Below are 25,720 nucleotides of genomic sequence, written 5' to 3' on the forward strand. Positions count from 1 at the left end.
AAGGATCGAAGGAAGCAATAACATAATATTAGAGCTAGGCCATTGGGGACACGGAGCATGATCTTCTCAAAAGGGAACAAAGTTCTCGAGTGAGCGCATTTAGCCGAGTGTTTCCCAGCACACTCAGGAACGCAAATCGCTTTGAATAAAAAGGGTCCTAAACAGGGACCATAGCTCACTGGAACTCCGGGACATGACTTTTAAATGGCATCCCAATCTCCAAAGCCCCCAAAAAGTCCCCGTCCTCCCCCCACCCAAAACACAACACGAGAGGGTCCTTCAGCCCCCCACCAATCCCCAACACCCACAGCAGACAAGTCTGGCTGGATTGAGTGCATGCAAATGCCCCCTTTGCAGTGCCAGCCTGGCATCACCAGGGTGCCCAGGGCACCACCCTGCCAAAGGGCATGCAGCTGTGGGCCAAACCCCCCGGCAGCCTATAGGTGACATTCCGTCTGGTCCCCGTTTGTGGGAACCCAGCCTGTCCCCAAGGCAAAGGGATTGAATCCCAAAGCCTCAGGTACACATTAGTGTAAAACTAGCTGTCTCACTCTAATATGCAGACATGTAGGAGTCCCAAGGTGGCTTATATGCCAACGGGAATTCCCCGATCGATTGTCCCCATCCCCTGCCAATGACTTAACTGGAATGCAAAGATCGGGATCCCTATTAGATATTAGCAGCCATCCCCCACCTCCACCCCTGTTAAATTGTACATTCACATCAGCTTGGATTATGGCAATTCCCCACGACGTGCACCTGGTGATGGGAACCTGCAGGAGACACACAGGCGAGTCCATTCCCCAAGGGGCGAGGGAGGGACAGGCCTGGAAGGGGGGGGGATTATTTTTATTTATTTATTGGCACCCTGATCGTTTAAAAACTCCATGAGCCTACCCTACCAGCATGACATTGTGGGACCCGTCTTTCCATTTTCTTCTGGTGTTTAGAAATACAATGGGAAAAGCCAGCAGGTTGCCCTCCACTTTTTCCACCAGAGATGGCATTTTGTCAAAATTCCACACTGAGCTTTTTGTTAGGCAAGGATATATAAAGATTACAGAACCAAGGGTGATTGATGGGGTTCAGATTAACCACATCTAAATCAAAATAGTGGAGTCCGTGACATTGGATTAATAGGTCAGTGACATTATTACTAAGGCCCAGAATAATGCTGGGGACATGGCTTATCATATCATAGAATTTACAGTGCAGAAGGAGGCCATTCGGCCCATCGAGTCTGCACCGGCTCTTGGAAAGAGCACCCTACCTAAGGTCAACACCTCCACCCTATCCCCATAACCCCACCCAACACCAAGGGCAATTCTGGACACTAAGGGCAATTTATCATGGCCAATCCACCTAACCTGCACATCTTTGGACTGTGGCAGGAAACCGGAGCACCCGGAGGAAACCCACGCACACACGGGGAGGATGCGCAGACTCTGCACAGACAGTGAACAAGCCGGGAATCGAACCAGGGACCCTGGAGCTATGAAGCAATTGTGCTATCGACAATGCTACCGTGCTGCCCCACAGCAGCTGGTGGAATTTAAATTCAATTAATAAAATCTAGAATACCCGCCTGGTTCAGTAACATCCTTTGGGAAGGAAATCTGCCATCCTTACCTTGTCTGGCCTATATGTGACCCCAGACCCACAGCAATGTGGTAACTCTTATTTGCCGGAAATGGCTGATACGTTTCCCAGTTTAAGGGCAATTAGGGGTGGACAACAAATACTGGCCCATGAAAGGATTTTTAAAAAACCGCAGAACAACTCAAGGGGATAAATTAACCTCTCCTGTTCCTAATCAAGTTATCCAGAACCAGGGAGAAACGCCCCAGGGCCCAAAAAAGTTACTAAGTCATTGAACGGCGGTGAGGAACTTGCCAGCAGAAAAAAACGGCGCAAACTAACTTAGGGAATTTTTGGGGAGAATTGTACTCAAAAGTTACGCCCAAACGATCGGGGTCATCTGGGTTATCTGAGATCTGGTTATCTGGGATCCACCTGGGAGACTGCTAAAGCAAACTGATTGTTAAGGCAAGAACTAAACCATTTGTTTATATAAAAGCAAAGTCAGACCTACCTCTTTTTCAATGTTCAATCCTTCAGCTCTCAAGTTTCTCTCAAACACCTCACGTTTTTCTGCTTGTATGTTAGATTTTCTGTAAACAAGGATGTAATCAATCCGACACTTCCCATCTCTGAAGAACAGTCCATTTCCTTTATTTCTATCTGCAGCTTCCTACAGAGGAAAAAGCAAGTGTCCACATAGTGTCTTTCAATATAGGAGACCATTGAGCCTACTGTGCCTATGCCAGCTCCTTAAAAATCTATTCCGTTAAGCTCTCCACCCTCTTTTTCCACAGCCCTGCTAACGTCTCTCCAGTGTTTATCAAATTCCCTTTTTGAAAGTTATTGAATATGCTTCTACTGCCCTTTAGGGCAGCACATTGCTGATCATAACAATTTGCCACTTAAAAAAAAACACCTCAACTCCCTCCTGATCTTTTGCCAATTACCTTAAATCAGGGTGCTCTGGGTAGCAGCCTTTCTGCCAGATAGGCATTGGTCAAAATGCTTCACCATTTCACGCTTCATTTTAATCCAGCCTTAACCTTCTCTGCTCTTGATAGGAAATTATTCAGTCTCTCCACAGAAGTGAAGTGAAGTCCCTCATGCTCAGGAGGATGCCAATAAATCCCCTCAACACCCAATGATGAGCCATCAATCGAACGCGAGATGAGTTGCTGTACAAAAGTTAGGCCTTAATAAGCTAGAAGATAGCCTTGCGGTCGACTACAATGAATGGACGACCGCCGGGCATTCTGGGTATTTATACCTTGCTCTGAGGCAGGGTTAACTCAGCCACTCGACCAATCGGGAAGCCGTCACATGACTGGTCTCAACCAATCGGTTGAGAGGCACATGACCGACCAGGGCCAATGGTAAGCCAGTGTTCTGCACCAATGGCAGACAGCTATGCAAATCATACCACCACATTCACCCCTTGCGGAGAAAGAAGCCCGGGGGGGGGGGGGGGGGGGGGGGGTGGTATGAGTAGCAGCCAGAAAAGGGAGAAACATTTTGGCTTCCCACAGGCCCAGACAATTAACAATAGTACATATTGTCCATACAAGGTCCATGGAGTTGTGGAAAAATTAAATAGACTCGATCAGCCTTTTCGCTGCCTGTGACGTCCTGGCAGACCGCCGCAGTGGAGTTGGTGACGTTGGTTCAGCCGATGGTGGTGGTTCCGCTGATATCCTGGAGTCCGGTAGCGATGGTCCTTGAACAGTCTCCGTCACCCGAGCTGGCTGTGGAGACGCCATGGATGGGGAAGGGGTGGTCTGTGGTGAAGGGGGGGGGGGGGGGGGGGGGGCCGCACGCCGGCGGGTGCCAGGTCCCGGAGGGAGACTGTGTCCTACCGACCGTCGGGGTACTCCACGTACGTGTACTGTACGCGTGGAGTAACTGGACATGCTCCACCAACGGGTCGGACTTGTGCACCCGCACATGCTTCCGGAGCAAGATGGGCCCGGGGGTGACCAGCCACGTCAGGAGAGGGGATCCGGAGGATGACTTCCTGGGGAAAACAAGACTACGTTCACGAGGTGTCTGATTAGTTGCGGTACAGAGGAGTGAGCGGATAGAGTGTAGGGCATCGGGGATCACCTCTTGCCATCGGGAAATAGGGAGATTTCTGGACCAGAGACCCAGTAGTATGGTCTTCCAGATGGTACCATTCTCCTGCTCGACCTGTCCGTTACCCCGAGGGTTATAGCTGGTCGCCCTGCTAGAGGCGATGCCCCTGTTGAGCAGGAATTGACGCAGCTCGTCGCTCATAAATGAGGACCCCCGATCGCTGTGTATGTACGCGGGGTAGCCGAACAGTGAGAAGATGGAGAGTAGGGCCTTAATGACGGTCGATGTGGTCATGTCAGGACAGGGAATGGCGAAGGGGAAGCGGGAGTATTCGTCGATAACCGCCAGGAAGTAAATGTTGCGGTTGTTAGAGGGAAGGGGCCCCTTGAAGTCAATGCTGAGACGTTCGAAGGGGCGGGATGCTTTGATCAGATGTGCGCGCTTGGGGCGGTAGAAGTGCGGTTTGCACTCTGCGCAGATGTGGCAGTCACGGGTTACTGTCCTGACTTCCTCGATGGAGAAAGGCAGGTTGCGGGCCTTAATTAAATGGTAGAAACGGGTCACCCCTGGATGGCAGAGGTCCACGTGGAGGGAGCGGAGGCGGGCCATCTGCGCGCTGGCACCGCGGGACAGGGCATCAGGAGGCTCATTGAGCTTCCCAGGATGATACAAGATCTCAGTTGTACGTGGACAACTCGATCCGCCACCGTAAGATCTTGTCATTCTTAATCTTGCCCCTCTGTACATTATCAAACATGAAGGCCACTGACTGTTGGTCAGTGAGGAGGGTAAACTTCCTGCTGGCCAAATAGTGCCTCCAATGTCGCACGGCTTCGACTATGGCCTGGGCTTCCTTTTCCACAGGAGTGGCGGAGTTCGGAAGCCTGGAGGGTTCTGGAGAAGAAGGCCACGGGTCTGCCCGCATGGTTCAGGGTGGCCGCTAGAGCTACTTCTGATGCGTCGCTCTCGACCTGGAAGGGGAGGGACTCGTCGATGGCGCGCATCGTGGCCGCTTTGATGCGGCTAAAGGCCTGGCAGGCCTCTCGTCGACGGCGGGAAGGTCGTGGTTTGAATGAGGGGACGGGCCTTGTCGGCGTAATTGGGAACCCATTGGGCGTAGTAAGCGAAGAAACCCAGGCAGCGTTTGAGGGATGTGAGGGTTTTGGGGAGATGGAGTTCCATCAGGGGGTGCATGCGTTCGGGGTCGGGGCCTATCACTCCGTTACGCAGCCGAGGATGGCTAGACAGTCGGTGCTAAACACACTTATCCTTATTGTAAGTGAGGTTAAGGAGTTTTGCGGTTTGGAGGAATTTTCAGAGGTTGGCGTCATGGTCCTGCTGGTCGTGGCCGCAGATGGTGACATTATCGAGATAAGGGAAGGTAGCCCGTAATCCGTACTTGTCGACCATTCGGTCCATCTCCCGTTGGAAGACCGAGACCCCATTTGTGACACCGAATGGAACCCTAAGGAAGTGGTAGAGGCGCCCATCAGCCTCGAACGCGGTGTACTTGCGGTCACTCGCGCGGATGGGGAGTTGGTGATAAGCGGACTTAAGGTCCACAGTGGAGAAGACTTTGTATTTCGCGATATCGTTTACCATGGCAGAAATACGGGAGAGAGGATACGCGTCCAGTTGCGTAAACCGGTTGATGGTCTGGCTATAGTCGATGACCATCCGGTTTTTCTCCCCAGTCCGGACCACCAGCACTTGGGCTCGCCAGGGACTGTTGCTGCCCTCGATGACCCCTTCCTTCAGCAACCTCTGGACGTCGGACCTGAAGAAGGTCCGGTCCTGGGCGCTGTACCATCTGCTCCGTGTCGCGATGGGTTTGCAATCGGGGGGTGAGATTAGCAAACAAGGAGGGGGGGGTCCACTTTGAGGGACGCAAGGCTGCAGACAGTGAGGGGGGGTATAGGCCCGCCGAATTGGAAGATTAAGCTCTGCAGGTTGCACTGGAAGTCCAGTCCTAGGAGTGCCGGTGCGCAAAGGTCAGGGAGGACAAGGAGTTTGTAATTTTTAAAAACCTTCCCTTGGACCGTGAGGTCCGCGATGCAGTACCCGGTGATGCGGATGGAGTGCGAACCTGAGGCTAATTTTGTGTTTTACAGGATGGACAGGGAGCGCGCAGCGTCTTACCGTGGCAGGGTGAATGAAGCTTTCCGTGCTCCCGGTGTCCAGCAGGCAGCCCGTCTCGTGGCCGTTGAGGTGGATCAGCGTCGTTGTTTTGGCGAGCGTACGTGGCCGTAACTGGTCGAGTTGAATGGCCGCGAGCCGTGGAGAAGAACCATCGTCGTCGTCGTCAGCCGAATAGTTGCTGGTAGAACCTTGGGTGCCAGTCCAGGATGGTGGTGCCCAGGATCCGCACGTGGAGTCGGGGTCCCAAGATGGCGGCGCCCAGGACCCGCACGTGGAGTCGGCATCCCAAGATGGCGGCGTCCAGGGCCCAAGATGGCAGCGCCCGCGGGACCCTCGTGGTTGGTGGGGGCGGGGTTAGCAGTGCCGGTGGGCTGATCGGAGCGGCTGAGAGCAGGGGCAGAGAGGCGCGCAGGCCAGATGCAGGGACCGGGGGAAGAGATTTGCACGGTGCGTTGGAAGGGCCCGGAGGAGAGGGGGAGGCGCGCAGGCGAGAGTTGCGCGGTGCGCTGGGAGTGCCCGGAAGAGAGGGGGAGGCGCGCAGGCCAGGCGCAGGGGCCCGGGGAGAGAGATTGGTGCAGTGTACTGGAAGGGCCCACAAGGGCCCGGGGGGGGGGGGGGGGGGGGGAATCCCCGGTCGCTGCGCGGTACAGCAGCGACCGATGTGGCCTGAGGTGGGTCGGGAGCGGCGGATGGCAGTGGGGGAGCGTGCCAGGAGGCCCAGGGCGCTGCAGCACGGCTGGGGACATAGGCGCAGGCGTTTAAATGGGCGACCTCCAGGGAGGTGGAGAGAGTCCGTTCCTCAGTTAGGCTGAGGTAGTCTTTCTCCAGCATCCGCTGGCGGATAGCGGCAGACTGCATCCCAGCCACGTAAGCATCTCTAATCAGAAGTTCCATGTTCTCCGTGGCGGAAACTTGGAGGCAGGAGCAATTCCTCCCCAGGACAGCGAGGGCCTGGTAAAAATCGTCTAATGACTCACCGGGGGGCTGTTGTCTGGTAGCCAGCAGATGTCGGGCGAATACTCTGTTTACCGGTTTAAGAAACTGTCCATTCAGCTTAAGCATGGCCGCATCGTAATCCTTTACCTCAGCAATCATCGCGTAGGCCGCCATACCCACGCTGGAATGGAGGATGTGAAGCTTCTGTGCCATGGTGGGGGGGCTGTTTGCAGACGCCAGGTATCCATCGAGACATGCCAGCCAATGTTTAAAGATTTTTGAAGCGTTCTGAGTTTGCGGGCTGATGCGGAGGCATTCGGGCTTGATCCGGAACTCCATCTTCAAAATTCTAGCTTATTAAATTGATGAGCCATCAATCGAACGCGAGACGAGTTGTTGTACACAAGTTAGGCTTTAATAAGCTAGAAGTTAGCCCTGCGGTCGACTACAGTGAATGGACGACCGCCAGGCGTTCTGGGTATTTATACCTCGCTCTGAGGTGGGGTTAACTCAGCCTCTTGACCAATCGGGGAGCCGTCGCGACTGGTCTCAACCAATCGGTCGAGAGGCACATGACCGACCAGGGCCAATGGTAAGCCAGTGTTCTGCACCAATGGCAGACAGCTATGCAAATCATATCACCACACCCAAGGCCTTCACAGCCTTCCTAGGAACTCACATTGGCCTCCAACTTTCTCGTTCAATTGATTTTATTATCCCGTTTGTTGAAATGCACCGCCATTAATTCATGAAGGGATATAGGGAGGGGAAAAACAATGCTTCCACTGACAGGCAGGTCGGTTAAGCAGCAGTGACAGATTCATGCCATTTGGTTAAAAAAATCTCAGGGAAAAGATTATGCTATTCTCCCCTTTTGCAGCAAGTATGGTTCTTCGTATTCCAATACTGCAGGAATCACAGACTGTACTGGGCTTCTGAAACAATATGCACTGATATTCTGTGTCATCACTCACACAGGAGATGAGATTGTTTAGTCCAGTGTTAAGAGTGCGTGTCATTATTTCTTAAGCTCATAAAAGGACAAGGGAGGAGGGATGTTGGAGCTGGTTGGGGGGGGGGGGGGGGGGGGGGGGGAGGAAGCAAACCTTTTGTATCTCAGACTTTCAGTATTAGCACAAAATTCTGTCCCAGCAACTTGCCTCAAATCAACCTTCAGCAGCACCCTCATCTCACACCAGCGATCCTTCAGCCTGCCCGAGTGGGGTGGAAGCGGTCAATGGAAACCAAATGGAGGGCACTTTGTGCTGTCGAGCCCACAGCCCGATTGGAACTGGGTTGACTGGCCATGTCCCTTTCACCTTCGGTCTGGTAGCTTGCCTAGATCCCAGAGTTTGATTCTGAAGTCAAAAAGCCAGTGTCTAACCCACTGCATAATCAAGGTCCCTCGCAGAGATTTCAATGGTGGCTACTACATTTTTAAATTTAAACAGCAGCACTGCTGCATCAGGTATCCAAAATGATGCAATCAGCAACCCGTCCATTAAGTTGTTTCTGGCTTGTAATGGGTTTTGTGGCAGATAGTCCAGATAAAAATCCATATTTACAATGAATGGCAGCGAATGGAAAAATCCCACTCCAATGCACTTACTGACTCACAATGAGACTTATGGATTTAATGGTGAAGTTCTTGCCACCCCAATCTCAGAAACACATTCATAAAATTTTGATGGAACCAAGTTAGATAACTAATTTAAGAACCACCACCAAAGTCTTTGTATTCATGCCCCAGTATTTAAGCTGCTTTCTCCAACTTTATTAACTCCTGTTTGACACATGACTAGAAAGTCACAAAGTCTCCCAAGACAGGTGCCAAACCCATGACTGCTGCCATCTAGAAGGACAAGGGCAGCAGCTACCACAACCTGGAGGTTCCACCTCCAAATCACTCACCATCCTGACTTGAAAATACATCATTGCCCCTTCCCTGATGCTGGGTCAAAATTCTGGAACTCCCTCCCTTACAGAACTGTGGGTGCATTTCAGCATTGCTTTAAGGTAACTCACCACCACCACAAAGGGCAATAAATGCTGGCCTAGGCAGCAATGCTCACATCCCATGAATGAATTAAAAAACAAGAAAAGCTGGTTTTGTTAAATTACCATTCCAGCTATGTGGGTACCATTGGCAAGACCAGCATGTTACCCATCCTTTACTTGCTCAGGATACATGCAGGGCTGTCCAGATGAGAATTCCAGGATTTGGATCCAACATTAAAAGGCACAATTCACTCCTTTCAAGTGGATTTGACAAGCCCAACTTTACCAAACTCTAGGCATTGTACAAAAAAAAAAGTGAACTTCCATTAGCCCAAACTTTTTCTCAAATGTTAATGTAGAAATAAAGGGCGGGCCGAATAATTATCCTGCCAAGTTATCGGAAATTTGAATGGTCACTTGTGTCTGTCATGGATGCCAAGGACATGGTTAAGGCATCGTGTCACACTGCTACAGCAAGTAGAACATCAAAACAGTAATAAGTTGGGAGCACAACTCTTTCAAACTTAGGCTTTGGTGATTTGCAAACATTTTCCCAAATCCCGGTCAATGTTCTTGCAGACTTTGCTCGTTTGTGCTAAAATAACAGCAGTGCCAAAAAAAAAAAATTAGCTTTTATCCTTTACTTCCCATTCCAGATTTATGAAGCATTAGACACTAGTAATGACAACTTTAATCAGCAACTCGTAGAATTCAATTTATTTGAAGACTTACATTTCAAAATTGTGCCTCTTGATTATAACATTCAGCACCAAAAGTGTGGCAAACGTTTCTTACCTCGACACCCATTTCCAGTCTACTTGCTTCATCTGATGTGCTGGTTAAATTGCCAGGATGAAGCAAGGAGTCATCATCTTTCGAAGGACTGTTCCTCCCCTCAGATTCACCCAGGTAAATATTTACATCTCGAGTCCCTGAAACAGACATTTAGCAAGACGAATCACAAAAAAAGAGATGGCGTGCAAACTGAACAAATAATCCAGAAGAGGGGTTCCAAATTTTGATAGGCAAGGTCAAATCTTGTAGTCTCAGTGCAAACACTGAAAAGGAGCCAAAAGATCAGAGCTAATAACCGCCTGCAACATCTTTGTATGATGTTCCACTATTTTAAAAAAAGGGCAGATGCTACAGAAGCAGGTACAGGAATCTTGTTCAGTAATATCCTCATTCCCTTGAGCAAAGTGTTGATAAATGTCTCAAGAATGACCAGACATTGCTCAATACTGGGCTATTGTTCATGAACTCTCCAAATTTAAATCATCTAGACTTCCACTGGCTTGACAGCTAAGTTTTTAAATCACTTAAATGCCAACCATAATCTTCAGCTGGCTTGGCCTCCAGCTCTGGAATTCCCTTAATTTGATTCTCACAACCTTTGACCAAGCCACGAGCCTAACATCTCATGCGACTCCTGGTTTCTGTTCCTGTTTTCCTATGTTAAGGTGCGATTTAAATGCAAGTTGTTGACATATTTTGAATGTCATTGCTCAAAGCCCTTCGCAAAACAATCCAAAAGCGTGGGGCCTACTCGTGGAAAAATGGCCACAGCATCCAAAACAATGAGCAATCGCTAGACGAGAATGGAGAGAGAGAACAGTCACATTTGCTGCAGGCATTTCCCATCTGGATTCTTGGGACATTCACAACGATTCCAACATTTAATTGTCTGCATGAGAAACTTTGTTGAGTTTAAGCTCGAATTCTAAACTAGTAGGAACTCACAAGGAAAGAGCTTGCAGTCACCAGGAAAGATTTCCTGACCGAATTAAGTGAGGACTGAGAGAGAGTAGTTAAGTTTATTGAAACCCAAAACAAATGAGGGGGCAACAATACCGAATAGGGAGGATATCATTCTGTCCCTCAAACATCATTCAAATGAGATCTTGGCTGGACGGTGGCCTAACTCCATTGCTCACCTTTGCTTCATGCTTTTACCCATTAATAATTTATCAATACTAAACTTCGATTACCACTTTATCAGCCTGTATGGGGAGGGTTTCCCAATTTCACCCTGGAAAAGGACTTACTCCAGGTTTTCCACCATGTCCCCTCGTCCGGGACTCTCCAAATCAGTGGAAATAGTTTTTATCTCTCCTACTACTAATTGATCCCCTTCCAAAGAATGCAGCACTATAATGTAATCTCACACTCCTAATATAACCCTTGGACTCCCAAATATCATTCTTGTAAACCTACCGGTTATTCACTGCCAAAGTCAATTTATCCTTCCTGCGGGTAGGTACTCAGAACTCGTTTCTTTGCTGCCGCAGAGAGATATGGAGGTGCCAACACTCTGGATTCTTGTAAAATATGATTAGATTTATCAAGAGATGGTGCCCACACAGTCAAGATAGGTGATCTTCTCAAAGCCCACGCAAACACTCTGCTGACGTCACTGCACATCTCGACGTTTAACCAGTAAGAATGTTGCTCAGATACATAACAGAACCGTTTTGTATTGCTGAAGCAGAATGGCTATTCCTCAAGATAAAATGACAAGAATTTAATTTCCCAATGAACACAAAAGTACACCATTCAGCCCATTGTGCTTGATCATGGACCTCATTTTCCCACCTGCTCCCCATATCCCCCGAGACAGATATATCTGGCTATCTCAACCATAAATGTATTCAATGACAGAGCATCAAATGCCAAAAGATGCACAATCTTTTTGAGTTAAATAATTTCTACTCTTCTCAGTCTGATGTGATCAGCCCCTTATCCAGAGACTGCCTGCCCTCTGGCCGGGCAGCACGGTTGCATTGTTGGGCAGCATGGTAGAATTGTGGATAGCACAATTGCTTCTCAGCTCCAGGGTCCCAGGTTCGATTCCGGCTTGGGTCACTGTCTGTGCAGAGTCTGCACATCCTCCCCGTGCGTGCGTGGGTTTCCTCCGGATGCTCCGGTTTCCTCCCACAGTCCAAAGATGTGCAGGTTAGGTGGATTGTCCATGATAAATTGCCCTTAAAATTTCCCTTGGTGTTGGGTGGGGTTACTGGGTTAATAGGGATAGGGTGGAGGTGTTGACCTTGGGTTGGGTGCTCTTTCCAAGAACCGATGCAGACTCGATGGGCCGAATGGCCTCCTTCTGCACTGTAAATTCTACGATAATCAAAATTCTATGACCAATGAAACACACATCTACCCTACAAGAGCTCCTTCACATACTTGTACGTTGCAATGACCATCGCGTCTCATTCTTCCAAAAGATAAATTGGACCCATACTATCCTGGATAATTCTCTCATCCAGGTACCAATGTAGTGAACCTTCACTGTACCACTGCTAATGCAAGGATACTCTTCCTTATATAGAGACCCCAAAACTGCACAAAAGTTGAGGTTTGGAAGCTCTGTACAATTGAAACAAATGATCTTTATTCCTGTACTCCATCCCCCTTGCATTGAAGGCCAACCAGCCATTTTCTTTCCTTACAGTTTGCATAATGTACAGGGTCCTGCCAACAACCCCCCCCCCCCCCCCCCCAGCATAGTCAGTGGTCACATGACACCCATATTGCCATGGTGACCCAGCTTCCTAATTGGGAAATATAAACTCTTCATTCTCTGGCTGGACTCTCAGGCAGCTTTTCCCAGCCACATCCAAATTTGATACAACAAAGAAAAAAAAACAATTCAAGTGCCCCGATGACTTTTCTCCTGATATTATCCTTTAATTCCTGGAGACTCCAAGCTAATCTTGGGAGAGTCACCAATCCCGCCAAGTCCCACTTTCTTAGCCGAGAGAGAATTGAGGTTTGCCGATCACACCATTACCAAAATTATCCAAACTTTTTGCAGACCTGAAAATCTATTTTAACACTCATCACATACACATGAATCATACTGATTTATTAAAATAAAACAAAAAGGGTGACAAGGGTTGAATAAGAGATCCTGCAATGCTGGTATTGTTGCGGTTCCTTGTGGAAAGTATTGTTTGTAGAAATTATTAGTCTTGCTAGCTGACAATGGAAGCATAATGCTGAATAATCAGGGAGAAAGGCAAAGAGCTGACAGCTACAGTTAGGATCATCAGAAACATTGGCAATTATGAACTACGCAATCTGCATTATCGTGAATGGTGGCTGTCAGCAGTTCAATAACTAAAGCAAAAAATAAGCACAAGAGGAGATTCCTATGCCAAATGCCTTGGAAGAATTCCAGTGATGATGCAATGCCATTAGAAGTTATGCCAAGTCCAAGGGAAAAAAAACCTGAGATGATCTATCAGATAAAACTTCTCCAAATGTCATGATCACTGATTATGGTCAAGTAGTGGTCACGACAGTGGACTAAATAATCCAAAGAACAAGAGTTTAAGTGCCACATATGGGCTTTTGAGGTGGTGTTCAGAAAATATGTTTGCTTCAATAAAGCTACCATGTCGTTCAGGGAAGGAAATCTGCCCTCCTCACCTGGTTCTATCACGTGAATCCAGTCCCACAGCAACGTGGTTGATGCTTCACATCTCTCGGAAGAGGCAATCTATCACATATGTAAACAAAGGATGGAGTTTTCCAACCATTCCTGCTGATGGGATCTTCTGGTCACAGCATCGGCCACCCTTGTCTCCCTAGCGGCAGAAGGTGCAAACAACAGGAATCCTTCAAGATCCCACCACTGGCCAGTTGACAACAGTGGTACCGAAGATCCTCCCACCGGCCAGTGGCAGGCTGGCTCTGCAAAACATTCCACTGGGAGTGTAGAAATCCCTCCCATAGTTCTTCAAGAGGTAAAACAACTCTGCAGCTAGATTTTTCATATGGATTGCAAGGAGAACCGTGTAATTTTTAATTCAGAAGTGATACATGTTCATGTTGTTCAGACCCTTACACCTCATGTCCTTCCAAAGATTGATGGATACAAGTGGTAAATTTTGACATCATCGCATTGAGAGAGAAAAAAAATCACCAGCTGGGCCAAGTCAGTCTGAAGAGAGTTTTAATGTATAGTATCCATAGAGACAGAGACATCCAAGGCGCTTCCTGATTTCTCTCCTAATTGGTCTAGCTAAGGTTACATCACCTTGTTCTGGATTATTCACTTTTCTCGGTGTTGAGCTGATTGAATTGCTTCATTTTGAACACCATAACATGATCACTGCTCAATCTTCACCATGCAAGTGTTTAGAGTACATTAAAAAAAGTAATTCAAAGGATCAGCAAAATGAAACAGCACAGTTCAGCTAAAATTACTTCAGAGTGAGTCAGAATTCAACAAAACACCCACAAATTTGACTCTTACCTGCAGATGATTGATACTTATAATGATGCTCATTACCATAATCCATATGTAATAATAGATTTAAAAACATCACTTAGTAAAGTTTGAATAAAATGATTCAGTAACCTGCGTTACTAACCTCTCTGTTGCCTCGTCTAAAATGTTTCTATTGCTTGCTCATCAAGTCATTTGGGACATTGCTACATTAATGTACCATATGAAACGTAACATGCTTTTGTTACCTTTCTTGCTAAAATTAAAGAAAATCTTGGGCACGATTCTCCTAAAAGGGAACCAAGTCCTCTAGCGAATGCATGTAGCCGCACGTTTCCCGGCGCTGACAGTGCCAAGAAACACATAGCTACCCGCATCTCGCGTTGAATAAAAAGGCCTGAAAAGGAATGGATGGCCGAGGAGGCACAGAAACCCAGTTTTGTTACAATGGGGAGCCCTGCTTTGTACAGTGGGCAGCTCCCCTCGCTGGAATTCCCCATTGTAGCGAGGGATTGGAACACCATTTTAAAAATGGCATCCCAATCTCCGAGGGCCCCAAAACAATCCCCGATCTCCACAACCCACCCCCCCCTCCTCCCAGCCCAAACACACAAAGGGAGGGTCCTTGCAACACGCCCCCCCCCCCCAAAAAAAACACCTACTCTGGACAACCCCAGCTCGATCACCATAATGCCAACTTGGCACCCTGGCCCAGGTGGCACCAGTGCCAGGGCACCACCCTGCCCCAAGGGCATGCAGCTAGGGGCCTCCTTTCCCCTTTGAGAAAACCCCAAGAGTGCTGTTCAATCTAGTCCCCGTTTGTGGGGACCAGTGCTGAATGTCACTCCCGCAGTCTCAGGTGAAGGGGTTGAATCCCAAAGTGTCAGGTACCTTGGGAATCTGCAGAAATAAGGAGGCCAATTGTCTCCCTCTAACAAGCAAGATTTTCCAAAAAGTGATCCCACCACTTGTGGGCAGGATTCACATTGCAACGTCTCATGAGATCACATTGGATCTCGCAAGGAATGGCGAGCTGGGTAGATCCCGGGAGCAGGGTCTCCTGGCTTTCAATGACCACGCTACTTCCCATCGCAGCATGGCCATTAGATTGCACACAGACTGTCATGAGACCAATAATAGAATGTCAGGTTTTAGATTAAAGGTTAAAGTGAACTGGAGTATTGAAAATAAAAGACATGTAATAAAAGCTTTTTATCCCAAGGAGCCTTGGTGAGTTCCTGCAGTGTTCCTGCGTCGGTGGCTGCTACTGCATTGATGGTGAAGGGAGTGAATGCTTGTTGAAGGGATGTCAATCAAGTGAGCTGCATTGTCCTGGATGGTGTTGAGCTTTATGAGTGTGTGGTTGGAGCTGCACTCATCCAGACACATCACACTTGGCTGGTGCCTTGTTGCTGATGGCCAGGCTTTGGGGAGTCGAGAGGAGAGTTTACTTGCTGCAGGAATTCCAGCCTCTGACCTGCTTGTGGAGCCACAGCATTTACTTGGTCAGTCCAGTTCAGTTTGTGGTCAATGGGAACGCTACTGGATGTCAAGGGGCGATTGATTGATTCTCTCTTATTGAAGATGGTCATTGCCTGGCACTAGTGTGACATGAATGTTACTTACCACTCGTCAGCCCAAGCCTGGGCATTGCCCAGGTCCTTCTGTATTTGCATGTGAACTGCTTCAGTGTTGGAGGAGTCATGAATGGTGCTGAACGTTGTGCAATCATCAGCAAACATCCCCACATCTCATCTTATGTTGGAAGGGAGGTCATTGATGAAGCAGTTGAAGGTGGTTGAGACCAGGACACTACCCTGAGGAACTCCTGCAGTGATGTCCTGGGACTGAGATGATTAACCTACAAACATCACAACTATCTTCCGTTGTGCTGGTGATTCCTATTGACTCAGTTTTGCTGGGGCTCCTTGATGCCATATATGATCAAATGCTACCTCGATGTCAAGGGCAGTCACTCTCACCTCATTCTGGTGTTCAGCCCATTTCTCCACCTTTGAACAGCTTGTGCATCGTTGTTTTCCCCCCTACATTAGGGCATTCCTTCCAAACTTAACAGAGTTCAACAATTTCAGACTGAACTCTCCCCTCCACCTTCACCCCATTTTTATTTCTATCAATCTATTTTCATTTTTTCCATTGATCTGTTTTTCCCTCACCGTTGTTTCCACCCCCCCCCCCCCACCTCACTTGGGCCACCTGTTCCTAGTTGCCCCATGACACACTGCTGACCTTTGTTCTGCCATTAACACATTCACTATCAGCACCCTTCTTAGCCTTAATCAACCCCATTGCCTTTCTGTCCATGACACCTTTGTCAATCTCCACCTATTGCTTGCCCCCTATCCAGCCCCACTGCTCCACGAACCCCCCCACAACAATACAAATCTAACCCTTCTTCCAGGTCTCGCCAACGTTTACAAAAGAGTCATCCAGACGTGACATGTTAAACTCCCTTCTTTTCCACAGATGGTGTCAGATCTGCAGAGATTGTTCAACATTTTCTGTATGTTTCAGATTCCAGCACCCATAGTAATTAGCTTTTATCAAAGGCTATTTACAAACTTGGTCTGGACACCTAGGGTACGGTTTGTGTCCATTACAAGATCACTTGGACTGCTTTGATCTCCTCTGCGCATTCAAGGCCAGCAACTTATCTGATGAATTATTCATTATTTAATCATTTAGAACGAGTGGACGGTTACAAAAAAGTAATTGAAAAGGCTAATGGAACGTTGGCCTGGTTTATCATAACTTGGAAAATTGTGCTTCAATTATATAAAATACTGGCTAGACCATATCTGGAGTAACGGTGTACAGTTCTGGCCACAGCATTTAGGGAATTATATTGACCTCATATTTGATGTGGCACTTGATCAAATGCCTTTTGGAAATCTAAGTATACCACATTTACTACAGGTTCCACTTTATCCACCTTGCTTGTTGTTTCCTCAATAACTCCCACACAATTTCCCTTGCACAAAACCTGGATACAGCCTGATCCATTCTGGGGTAGCTCTGCAAATGTTTCCTTTTCCAAGTATTTATCCCAATAAACCATTTTATTAGTTGAAATTTGAATTCAATAAAATCTGGAACGAAAGGTCTAATGATGACCATGAAATCATTGTGATTGTCGTTAAAAACCCATCTGGTTCACTAATGTCCTTTGGGGAAGGAAATCGGTCATCCTTACCTGGTCTGGCCTACATGCGACTCCAGACCCACAGCAACGTGGTTGTTCTTACTGTCCCCTCAAGGGCAATTAAGGATGGGCAAGAAATGTTGGCACAGCCTGCGACACCCACATACCTGCTAAAACCTCCTTAACAATGGATTGTTATGACAGATGTTAGGCAAACTGGCCTGTTGGTTTTTCTGTTCTTGGACTCACTCTTTTCTTGAGTAACGGTGATTTTCCAATCCAGTCTGCCACTGCATCGCTATAATCTCACCTTTTTTAAAAAATATATAAATTTAGAGTACCCAATTTTTTTTCCCCCCCAATTAAAGGGCAATTTAGCGCGGGAAATCCACTTAACCAGCACATCTTCGGGTTTTCGGGGGTGAAATCCACGCAGACAAGGGGAGAATTTGCAAACTCCACACAACAGTGACCCCGGGAATTAAACCCGGGTCCTTAGCGCTAACCACTGCACCACCTGCCGCCCTGGTCGCCTCTTTTATCCCAAACTTCCCAGTCCACTTTACCCAGCTCTGCCTTCATACCCTCGTAATGACCTTTTTTTTGGAAAAAAAATGTTTAATGCATTAATCTTAGACTAACACTTCTCACCTACAAATTGGAATGCAAAACTCTGTTGCCTAGAGATTTCTTTATATGGCTGTATCCTGTCTGCACATTTACCAGGTGTCTCGGTGGAGAATGGAAGAATTAACGTGAACCCTCTAAGGCCTAGGATCCACACCTAAAAAATGACAACTTAAATCTCTCCAAAAATTCAAAAGTTCAAAAGATGAAACACAAGTTGTCATCACCTAAATGCACTTCCTGACCAGGCTATGGAAGCAGGTTCAAATCATAACTTGTGGGATAAATACTTCGAAAAGGAAATATTTGCAGAGCTACGAGGCAAGAGATTGGATTAATTGGATAGCTCTTTGAAAGAACCAGCACAGCAGGACAGGCTGAATGATGACCCCCCTCCCTTATGCCGTGTTAAGACATATTACAAGAGAGAGGTTAGAAATCAGCCAGCTTTCCAGTTTCATTATATTCGCCAAATTATTAAATTATATTATTAATTGGAAAAGCAAGGCACCTGCCCAAAGAAAAGTCCCACAGCACAAACCTGGATAATGGTATTTCCCATTGATAATAGCAGATTCAATGGATCCTGAAGAGGAGCAGTCCATGGTCACAGATTTAGTGACAGGAGGAAGTGAGGAGTGCCTAGTTCCAGACATCTGAACAGATTTTTGATAGGTGGGCACAGTTCTCCGATGAATCTGAACGCAGTTTTCAGCCCCATGAATAGCTACACTCATACCTGGAATAAACCAGACAGACACACAATTGAGCAAATTCCAGCTATTAACCAAAGAGAATTACAGAGCATTCCCATTTACAAAAAAAAAATCTTACTGTAGAAAAGCTAAACAAACTGATCGACTCAACAGCACACTCCTTGGCAGGGATTTTGCACCCATGATTTGAGATGTGGCCGCATATTCCCTTGAGGCCAAGAGTGAGATTCTCGCCAGCTAGAGCATAGTGGTGGTGGGCAGGAGACTGAAGTAATGGAGGTTCCACGTCCATAATAGTGGGCATCCCCACTATCGTCCCAACAAGCTGCACACTGCATTTCTCGGCCGAGCCAGAATAAAAGGAACATTCCACCTCACGTTCTACAGCGTTCTCTTATACTTTCTAGGACCTGGAGGATTCAATCATTTCTGGAACTGAACCAAGGTCTGCCACAGCTTTCAGGAATTCACAAGTGAATTGCTTTTCACCAAAAGTATGAGATTTCTTAAGAGGTTCTTGAACTAGCATTCAGCTAGCCGAACCCGTCAACATCTCAATTGTGGACGCTCCAGCTCAAGCATGGGCTTCACTGCTTTCTTGCTTAGGTGACTCCCAAGTCAGTAAACATCCTTGGTTTCTGATAACCTTTCGGCTCCTGGTTCCAGCTGCTTCACAGGTACTGGTAGATTCTCTCTACCTGTCCCAAAGCTTCTTCTAGGCCAACTCTCCGTTTCAGTGAGAAATCACCTTGATAAAACCCAAAACTGAGGAAAATTCCCCCCTTACAATCAGTCCTCATTGCAATGTGGATGGCACACCTGGGATATCCCAGATGGGAAACCATGTGAATGATTTTTAAAAATTTAATGAGGACCGATGCAGACAAACACCACAAATCTCAAGAATGTTTAATGTTGCCCCACTTCAAACTCTAACCTTAATAAACTTTATCAAAAATTTCAAAAAGCTGCAATCCTAAAAAAAAACTTATGAATCCGAAAATGATATTTGTAATAATGCAAGATATAAATGTAAACTCTGACCAATGGTAGAACATTCTCAAGGGACTGAATGGCCTCTCCTGTTCCTATTTTCAAAATCCAATACAAAAACAAGATAATTATGCTCTCTTGCCAAAACCCATCTGTGAGCATTAGCTGTAATGGGTTAAACAACAGTGGGCCAATAGTGAATGCATTGACCAACTCCCAGTTCTCTACCCTTTTATCACATAAAACACGGGAGGGAAATTGAATCCCTCCATCACATGCAGAAGACAAAAAAAATGTGATACTCACATAATCCCCAAAGATTAATTTTGTACCTTTTAGTCAACGCTGTTTCATCACAAACTAAAACTTCATACCACCTCAACGTTTGAGGATTCAGGGACTCAGTGTGAGAAAGTGACTCGGTGTGAGAAAGACCAATGATCTCATCAAATGCTAAACAAACAATCCCTTCAAAAAGAAGTTTATGCATTTAAGCAAACTTTTGAGACAAATTGCTTCAAAAGCAACAGTCATTACTCGGTTCAAAAGGTTAGAAAAGGTTTTCTTTAAAAAATAATAACTGTGTACCCATCACTTCCATAACACCCACAAGAAATGATTTATAACTAACAGATGACTGAGTCAGTATAAAGCACCTACAACAATGCTGTTAAACTTAATCTTTAACAAGCAGATGACAGTACTAAAGGCACAAGTTTACTGGCATTTGATTGATTACTAGCTCCATCTAGCATCAACTATTTTGTTCTGGAGCAATTGAGCAGAGGGGCATAGCTGTCGTTATAGGGGCAATATTCATACACTGAGCCACTCCCAAACACACAGGGGTAGCTGGAACAAAATCAGGTCTCAAAGCAAAACTTCCAACTGAGTGATTAAGGTGGAGTGCAGGGTGGGCGATGACATACATCACCTGCTGGGTGTCAGCTGTGGCTCAGCGAGCAGCACTCTCACCAAGAGTCAGATGGCTTTGGGTTCCAGTCCAGAGACTGGAGCATAAAAAGTAAACCTCAACAAGGCTCCTTCAACACTACACGGAGTGTGCAGAGGTGCTATCCTTAAACAGAGGCCTCTTTGTCATTTATCAGAAGATGGATGCAAAATCCCATGGCATTATAGAAGAGATAGAATTTACAGTGCCAAAGGAGCCTATTCGGCCCATCGAGCCTGCACAAGTCCCTGGAAAGAGCGCCCCCATTTAGGCCCATCCCATCCCCCTAACTCAGTAACCCCACCCAACCTTTTTTGGACACCAAGGACAATTTATCATGGCCAATCCACTTAACCTGTACATTATTGGACTGTGGGAGAAACCGGAGCATCCGGAGGCAACCCACGCAGTCACGGGGAGAAAGTGCAAACGCCACACAGACAGTGACCCAAGCCAGGAATCGAACCTGGGACCCTGAAGCCGAGAAGCCACTTTGCTAACCACTGTGCTGCCCTACTTTCAAGAGGAGTTCACCGTGCATCGTGGCCGGTATTTATCCCTCAAATGAACGTTACAGAAACAACGTCAACCAGGCCATCTTCCCATTGTTGTGAGAGAGATCTTGCTGCATGCAAAGCAGCTGCAATTTTAACAATTTAGTACAAAGCTCTTTTGGGGATGTTTTCTAAGTGCCGCGATGAGGCAGTTTTAAATTTTTTAAAATATAAATTTAGAGTCTGCATGTTCTGCCCCGTGCCTGCGTTTCATCCCAGAGTCCGGAGATGTGCGGGTTGGGTGGATTGGCCACTCTAAATTGCCCTTAGTGTCCAAAAAGGTTAAGTGGGGGTTACTGGGATAGGGCAGATACGTGGCCTTGAGTGGGGTGCTCTTTGTGGGGGCCAGTGCAGACTCAATGGGCCAAATGGCCTCCATCTGTACTGCAAACTGATCTAGTGAACTTTTGTCCTGCCTCCAAATGCTCAGTGTGCCAACAGTTACAGAAGTACTTGCAGAGATAAAGCATTACATTTCTATAGCACCTTCACAACCATAGCATGTCTTAAGGTGCCTTAGAACCATTGAAGTTTATTTTTGAAGCAAGAAACGTGTTAGTCAATTGGTTGACAGCAAGCTCCCACAAACAGCAATGAGATACTGGCCAGATAATCCGATTTTCAAGTATCGATGGAGGGATAAATATTGTAAGAAGTCTTACAACACCAGGTTAAAAAGTCCAACATGTTTGTTTCAAACACTAGCTTTCGGAGCACTGCTCCTTCCTCAGGTGAATTCCTGAGGAAGGAGCAGTGCTCCAAAAGCTAGTGTTTGAAACAAACATGTTGGACTTTAACCTGGTGTTCCAAGACTTCTTACTGTGCTCACCCCAGTCCAACGCCGGCATCTCCACATCAGGGATAAATATTGGCCTGGATGAAGATGCTCTGCACTTCAAAATAGAATGCTTACGTGGGGTTCTTTTTCAGAGCGTTGGTGCAGCTTGATGGGCTGAATGGCCTCCTTCTGCATTGCAGGGATTCTATAATGGAATCCTAACTGTTCCATTTCCTGGCCCTCTGTATTGTTAGCCTAGTGATATAGCTATTATGCCACCATCCCTCATCCATCCAAGGGGGCAGATGAACCAAAATAGCATCGCCAACAGTACAGCACTGGAGTGTGCCTGCATCATACGGTCCAGTCTAGAGCAGAACTGGATTCCACAATCTCGGACTCAGGAGGGCAGAGTACAACCCATTGAGTCATGGCTGACAATTGGCAGTGAGAGGCGTTTCCACTATAGCAAGTGAATCTAAAGCAGGATCCAGTCACTTATTTGAAAAATACATGCAAACCATAATTTGACTTAAATTTTGATTTTGTTTCCTTTTTGTTAAGTTTACCCACCCACTTCCTTCCACAGAGAGGAGGAAGTAATTTTGATTATTACTCACAAAAAAAGTGTTCCACCTTGTGTACTGCTGTCAAGCTGCTATTAAAATAAACCATCATTCCAGCTTAGGCAACAATAGAAGAGGATTTCAGAGTGAAGGTGGTCGATGGAAAGGCTAATGGAGAAAACAGTGTGAATGATAGGAGTCAAGGAATTCAGAAATAAATCCATAATTCCACGCCCGAGAGAGAACACCAACCAGGAGACGCGAGTCTGAGGGAGGTCACTTGTTACAGATCAGCATGTCTTAAAGAGGTGAACCAAGTCTTTATTAACTAGAACTATTTGTAGATATTTTAAAAAGGGCACAAATTAGGAAGAGATATCTCCACATGGAGGTATTTACACATCTCTGCTCAACATCACACTTGCACGGAGCCGAAGGTAATATGCCTTCTTACATCCTTGTGCAAATCTGCAATTTGATGTAAGATAGTGTTACTGTACTCAGTGCCACATGAACCCATGTGTGAGACCCTTCTACTACAATATCCTGCTGATTTTGTGCTCATTACAAAAACCACAAAGTCCAAACGAGAGATCAACAGGATGGGACTTCCAACCAGATCCAGATTAATCTCAAATACAGTTCATAAGAGGATATTGCTGAAGCTATTTCATTGCAGTATGAAGCAGAGTGGAGTATCGAACAGACAGGAGATCGGCAGCCAATATCAGGAATCATAAGTATCAACTGTTTCAGAAACAAATACCAGATATAGAAGCACAAAACCCCTTTGGTGATATTAGCTCATTGGGTTAGATGACCTTGACATGAACACATAAACAGGGAGAGACCATCAAGTCTTGTTTAGCCATTTTATCAGATTATGAGTGACCACTATTTAAACTCCATATCCCTTACCCATCTACCAGGCTCAAGCATGAAAGCTCCAATATGTCCTCAACATAAAGCACTCAACATTTCCAATATTCTTTGAGAGAAGTTGCTTCTTGATTTTCAAAAATCAAGTCCCCTCACTCTCCTATGATAGGGAATACTTTATTTCTATTACAACCTCACTGCAATCAGATCATCCCTCAAATCTATATTCGGGGAATAAGTGCCAAAATGTATGCAAATTATTTTCTGTTTTTAGTCCCAACATAATTCTGGTGAATCTGCACAGCACACCCTCAAGGCCAGAGGTACACTGCACAAAACTGAAATGACTCCAGGAGGGGTCTTGCCAAGGTTCAGCACAGCTGAAGCACAACTTCCCTCCTATTTGAACCCAGTCCCACGAGAGAGAGCTTATAAAACAACACTGGGTCACTGGGACACCTGGTATTACATTGGAGGTCTTTCTGTCAGTGTTTGTAGATCCAGGTAGGCACGGTCCACAGGTCACCAATCAATGACATAACCAAAGCAAGAAAGGCACTTTGTCAATGGACTGGCAATCCAGAGACACAGGATAGCACTCTGGGAACCCAAGTTCAACGTCCATAATGGCAGACGGTGGAATTTGAATTCCAATAAAAAGCGGAAATAAAAGTTGAATGGCGACCATGAAATCATTGTCAATTGTTGCAAAAACCCATCTGGTCTTTTAGGGAAGATTTAGAAATCAGCTGCTCTTACCTGGTCTGGCCTACAACACACCCACAGCAATGTGGTTGGTTCTTACACAGTTCATGGGAAGGGATGGGCAATACACACATCCCCTGAGCAAACAAACAAACAAGAGCGGCGCAGTGACAGTGGCTTGCACTGCTGCCTCACAGCACCAAGGACCCGGTTCAATCCTGGCCATGGGTCACTATCAGCGTGGAGTTTGCACATTCTCTTGATGTCTGCACGAGTTATCCAGGATGTTGTCAAGCAAGGATGATAAATAAACCAAACAATGCATCAGCTATAGCTCCTTGTTGTAGAAGATTGATATACTTCAATCCAGTCATGGGAGAAGTAGCTTACTGTGAAGAAAAATAAGTTTAAAAATGTGAACAGAAAAAGGTTGATGCTTCTGTGCAGTATTACAATAAAGAAATGGAATGTGACAGGAAGAGACAAAACATGTTGGTATATCAACAAAAAAGTTAAAGTAAAAATAAAGCAGAAAAGCTGAAAAAGGTGATTCGATTATACATTTATAACAAGGTAGATGGATTAATAGCACAAAAACGGAAAAGCGGTGAGATTAACTGAATGGGAACAAAGTCCCATAGCGAGCGCGTCTCACCACGTATTACCCAACCTTCGCTGCGCTGAGAAAAAATGCTATAAAATGGCACTTAGGTTAGATAGGGGGCCTCAGGGAAGCTTGGCCGAAGCTGCACATAAACCCCCCACTTTTGTGCACAGAGGAGCTCTGCTTGCCAGAACGCCTCCGTGTAGCAAGAGATGCCCGAAGTGACCCCTTACCCCACCCAAGCCCCAACGCACTATGGAGGGTCTCCCCCACCCCCAAACACCCAAGCAGGGCACCCCCATGCAAAATGCCAGCTTGGTACTTTGATGGGTCCAGGGTTCCTAGGTGGCACCAGCAGTGTTGGGATGCCACCCTGCCCAGAAGGCATGCACTGTGGGTCTCCGATGCTCTGGTAGACCCCCTCAAGTTCCATCTGGTCCCAGTTTGTGGAGACCAGTGCTCGACTGAGGTCTCAAGAGGCGAAGGGGCGAGACACCAGCGTCTCGGGAATTTGCAAATTAAAGTGAAACTGGCTGTCTCGCTTTAATGTGCAGATTTGCCTAAAAGTGACCCCACCCACAATGGCCGGAGTTTACATTGCAATGTTGCAAGAGATTGCGTTAGATCTCACAAGGCGTTGCAAGCTGGGTAGATCCTGGGTGTGGGATCTCCCAGCTTCCATCGGCCACACTGCGTTGAGCTACTTTGCGGGCGCATTGTGGCTGTTTGATTACGCCCCATGTAATTTTATTTTGTTCTGGAGGTAATCAAAGTTGAGAAACATTTTAAAAAGACAGACAAAAAGGAAGAAGAAGTGAAAGTGGGTGGCAGGCAGTACTGACAATAAAAACAATGACACAAAAAAAAGTAGTCGTGAGGAATGATCCTGGCGTGAAAGAGCAAGTATATTCAGCATTGGGTGAAGATAAGAAATAACAAGCGTCAGCAAGTACTTTTGGGAGTAGTTTATCGGTCTGCTCACAGTACTATTGGTCAGAGCATTAAATCAAGAAATAGAAAGATTACTGGGTGACTTTAATCTTCATATAGACTGGGGGAAAAAAGAAACAGCAAAAGTAGTATGAACTCATGAAATCCATTTGAGATGGTTTCCTAGAGCTAAAACAACCAGGACAGAAGATATTTTAGATCTTGTTTAGGGTCATGAGACAGGGGTAATTATTCATTTCATGAGCGTGGCAGATACAAGTCCAAAACTAGAG

At 46.5% G+C, this 25,720-nt stretch overlaps 1 protein-coding gene across 7 annotated transcripts in view; it reads right to left on the minus strand.

The window, feature by feature from the left end:
- The window catches only part of LOC119954877 (anoctamin-4), a 242,162-nt gene that overhangs the window by 103,296 nt on the left and 113,146 nt on the right, over positions 1-25,720 (minus strand). For all 7 annotated transcript variants that reach the window (XM_038780486.1, XM_038780489.1, XM_038780490.1 and 4 more), the window contains 3 exons: positions 18,292-18,489; positions 9,520-9,656; positions 2,093-2,251 (listed from right to left, as the gene is read on the minus strand). In XM_038780486.1, the coding sequence (XP_038636414.1) occupies positions 2,093-2,251; positions 9,520-9,656; positions 18,292-18,489 (494 nt within the window). The remainder of the gene's footprint in view (positions 1-2,092; positions 2,252-9,519; positions 9,657-18,291; positions 18,490-25,720) is intronic.

The sequence above is a fragment of the Scyliorhinus canicula genome, chromosome 20 (assembly GCF_902713615.1).
Source record: "Scyliorhinus canicula chromosome 20, sScyCan1.1, whole genome shotgun sequence".
Taxonomy (NCBI): domain Eukaryota; kingdom Metazoa; phylum Chordata; class Chondrichthyes; order Carcharhiniformes; family Scyliorhinidae; genus Scyliorhinus; species Scyliorhinus canicula.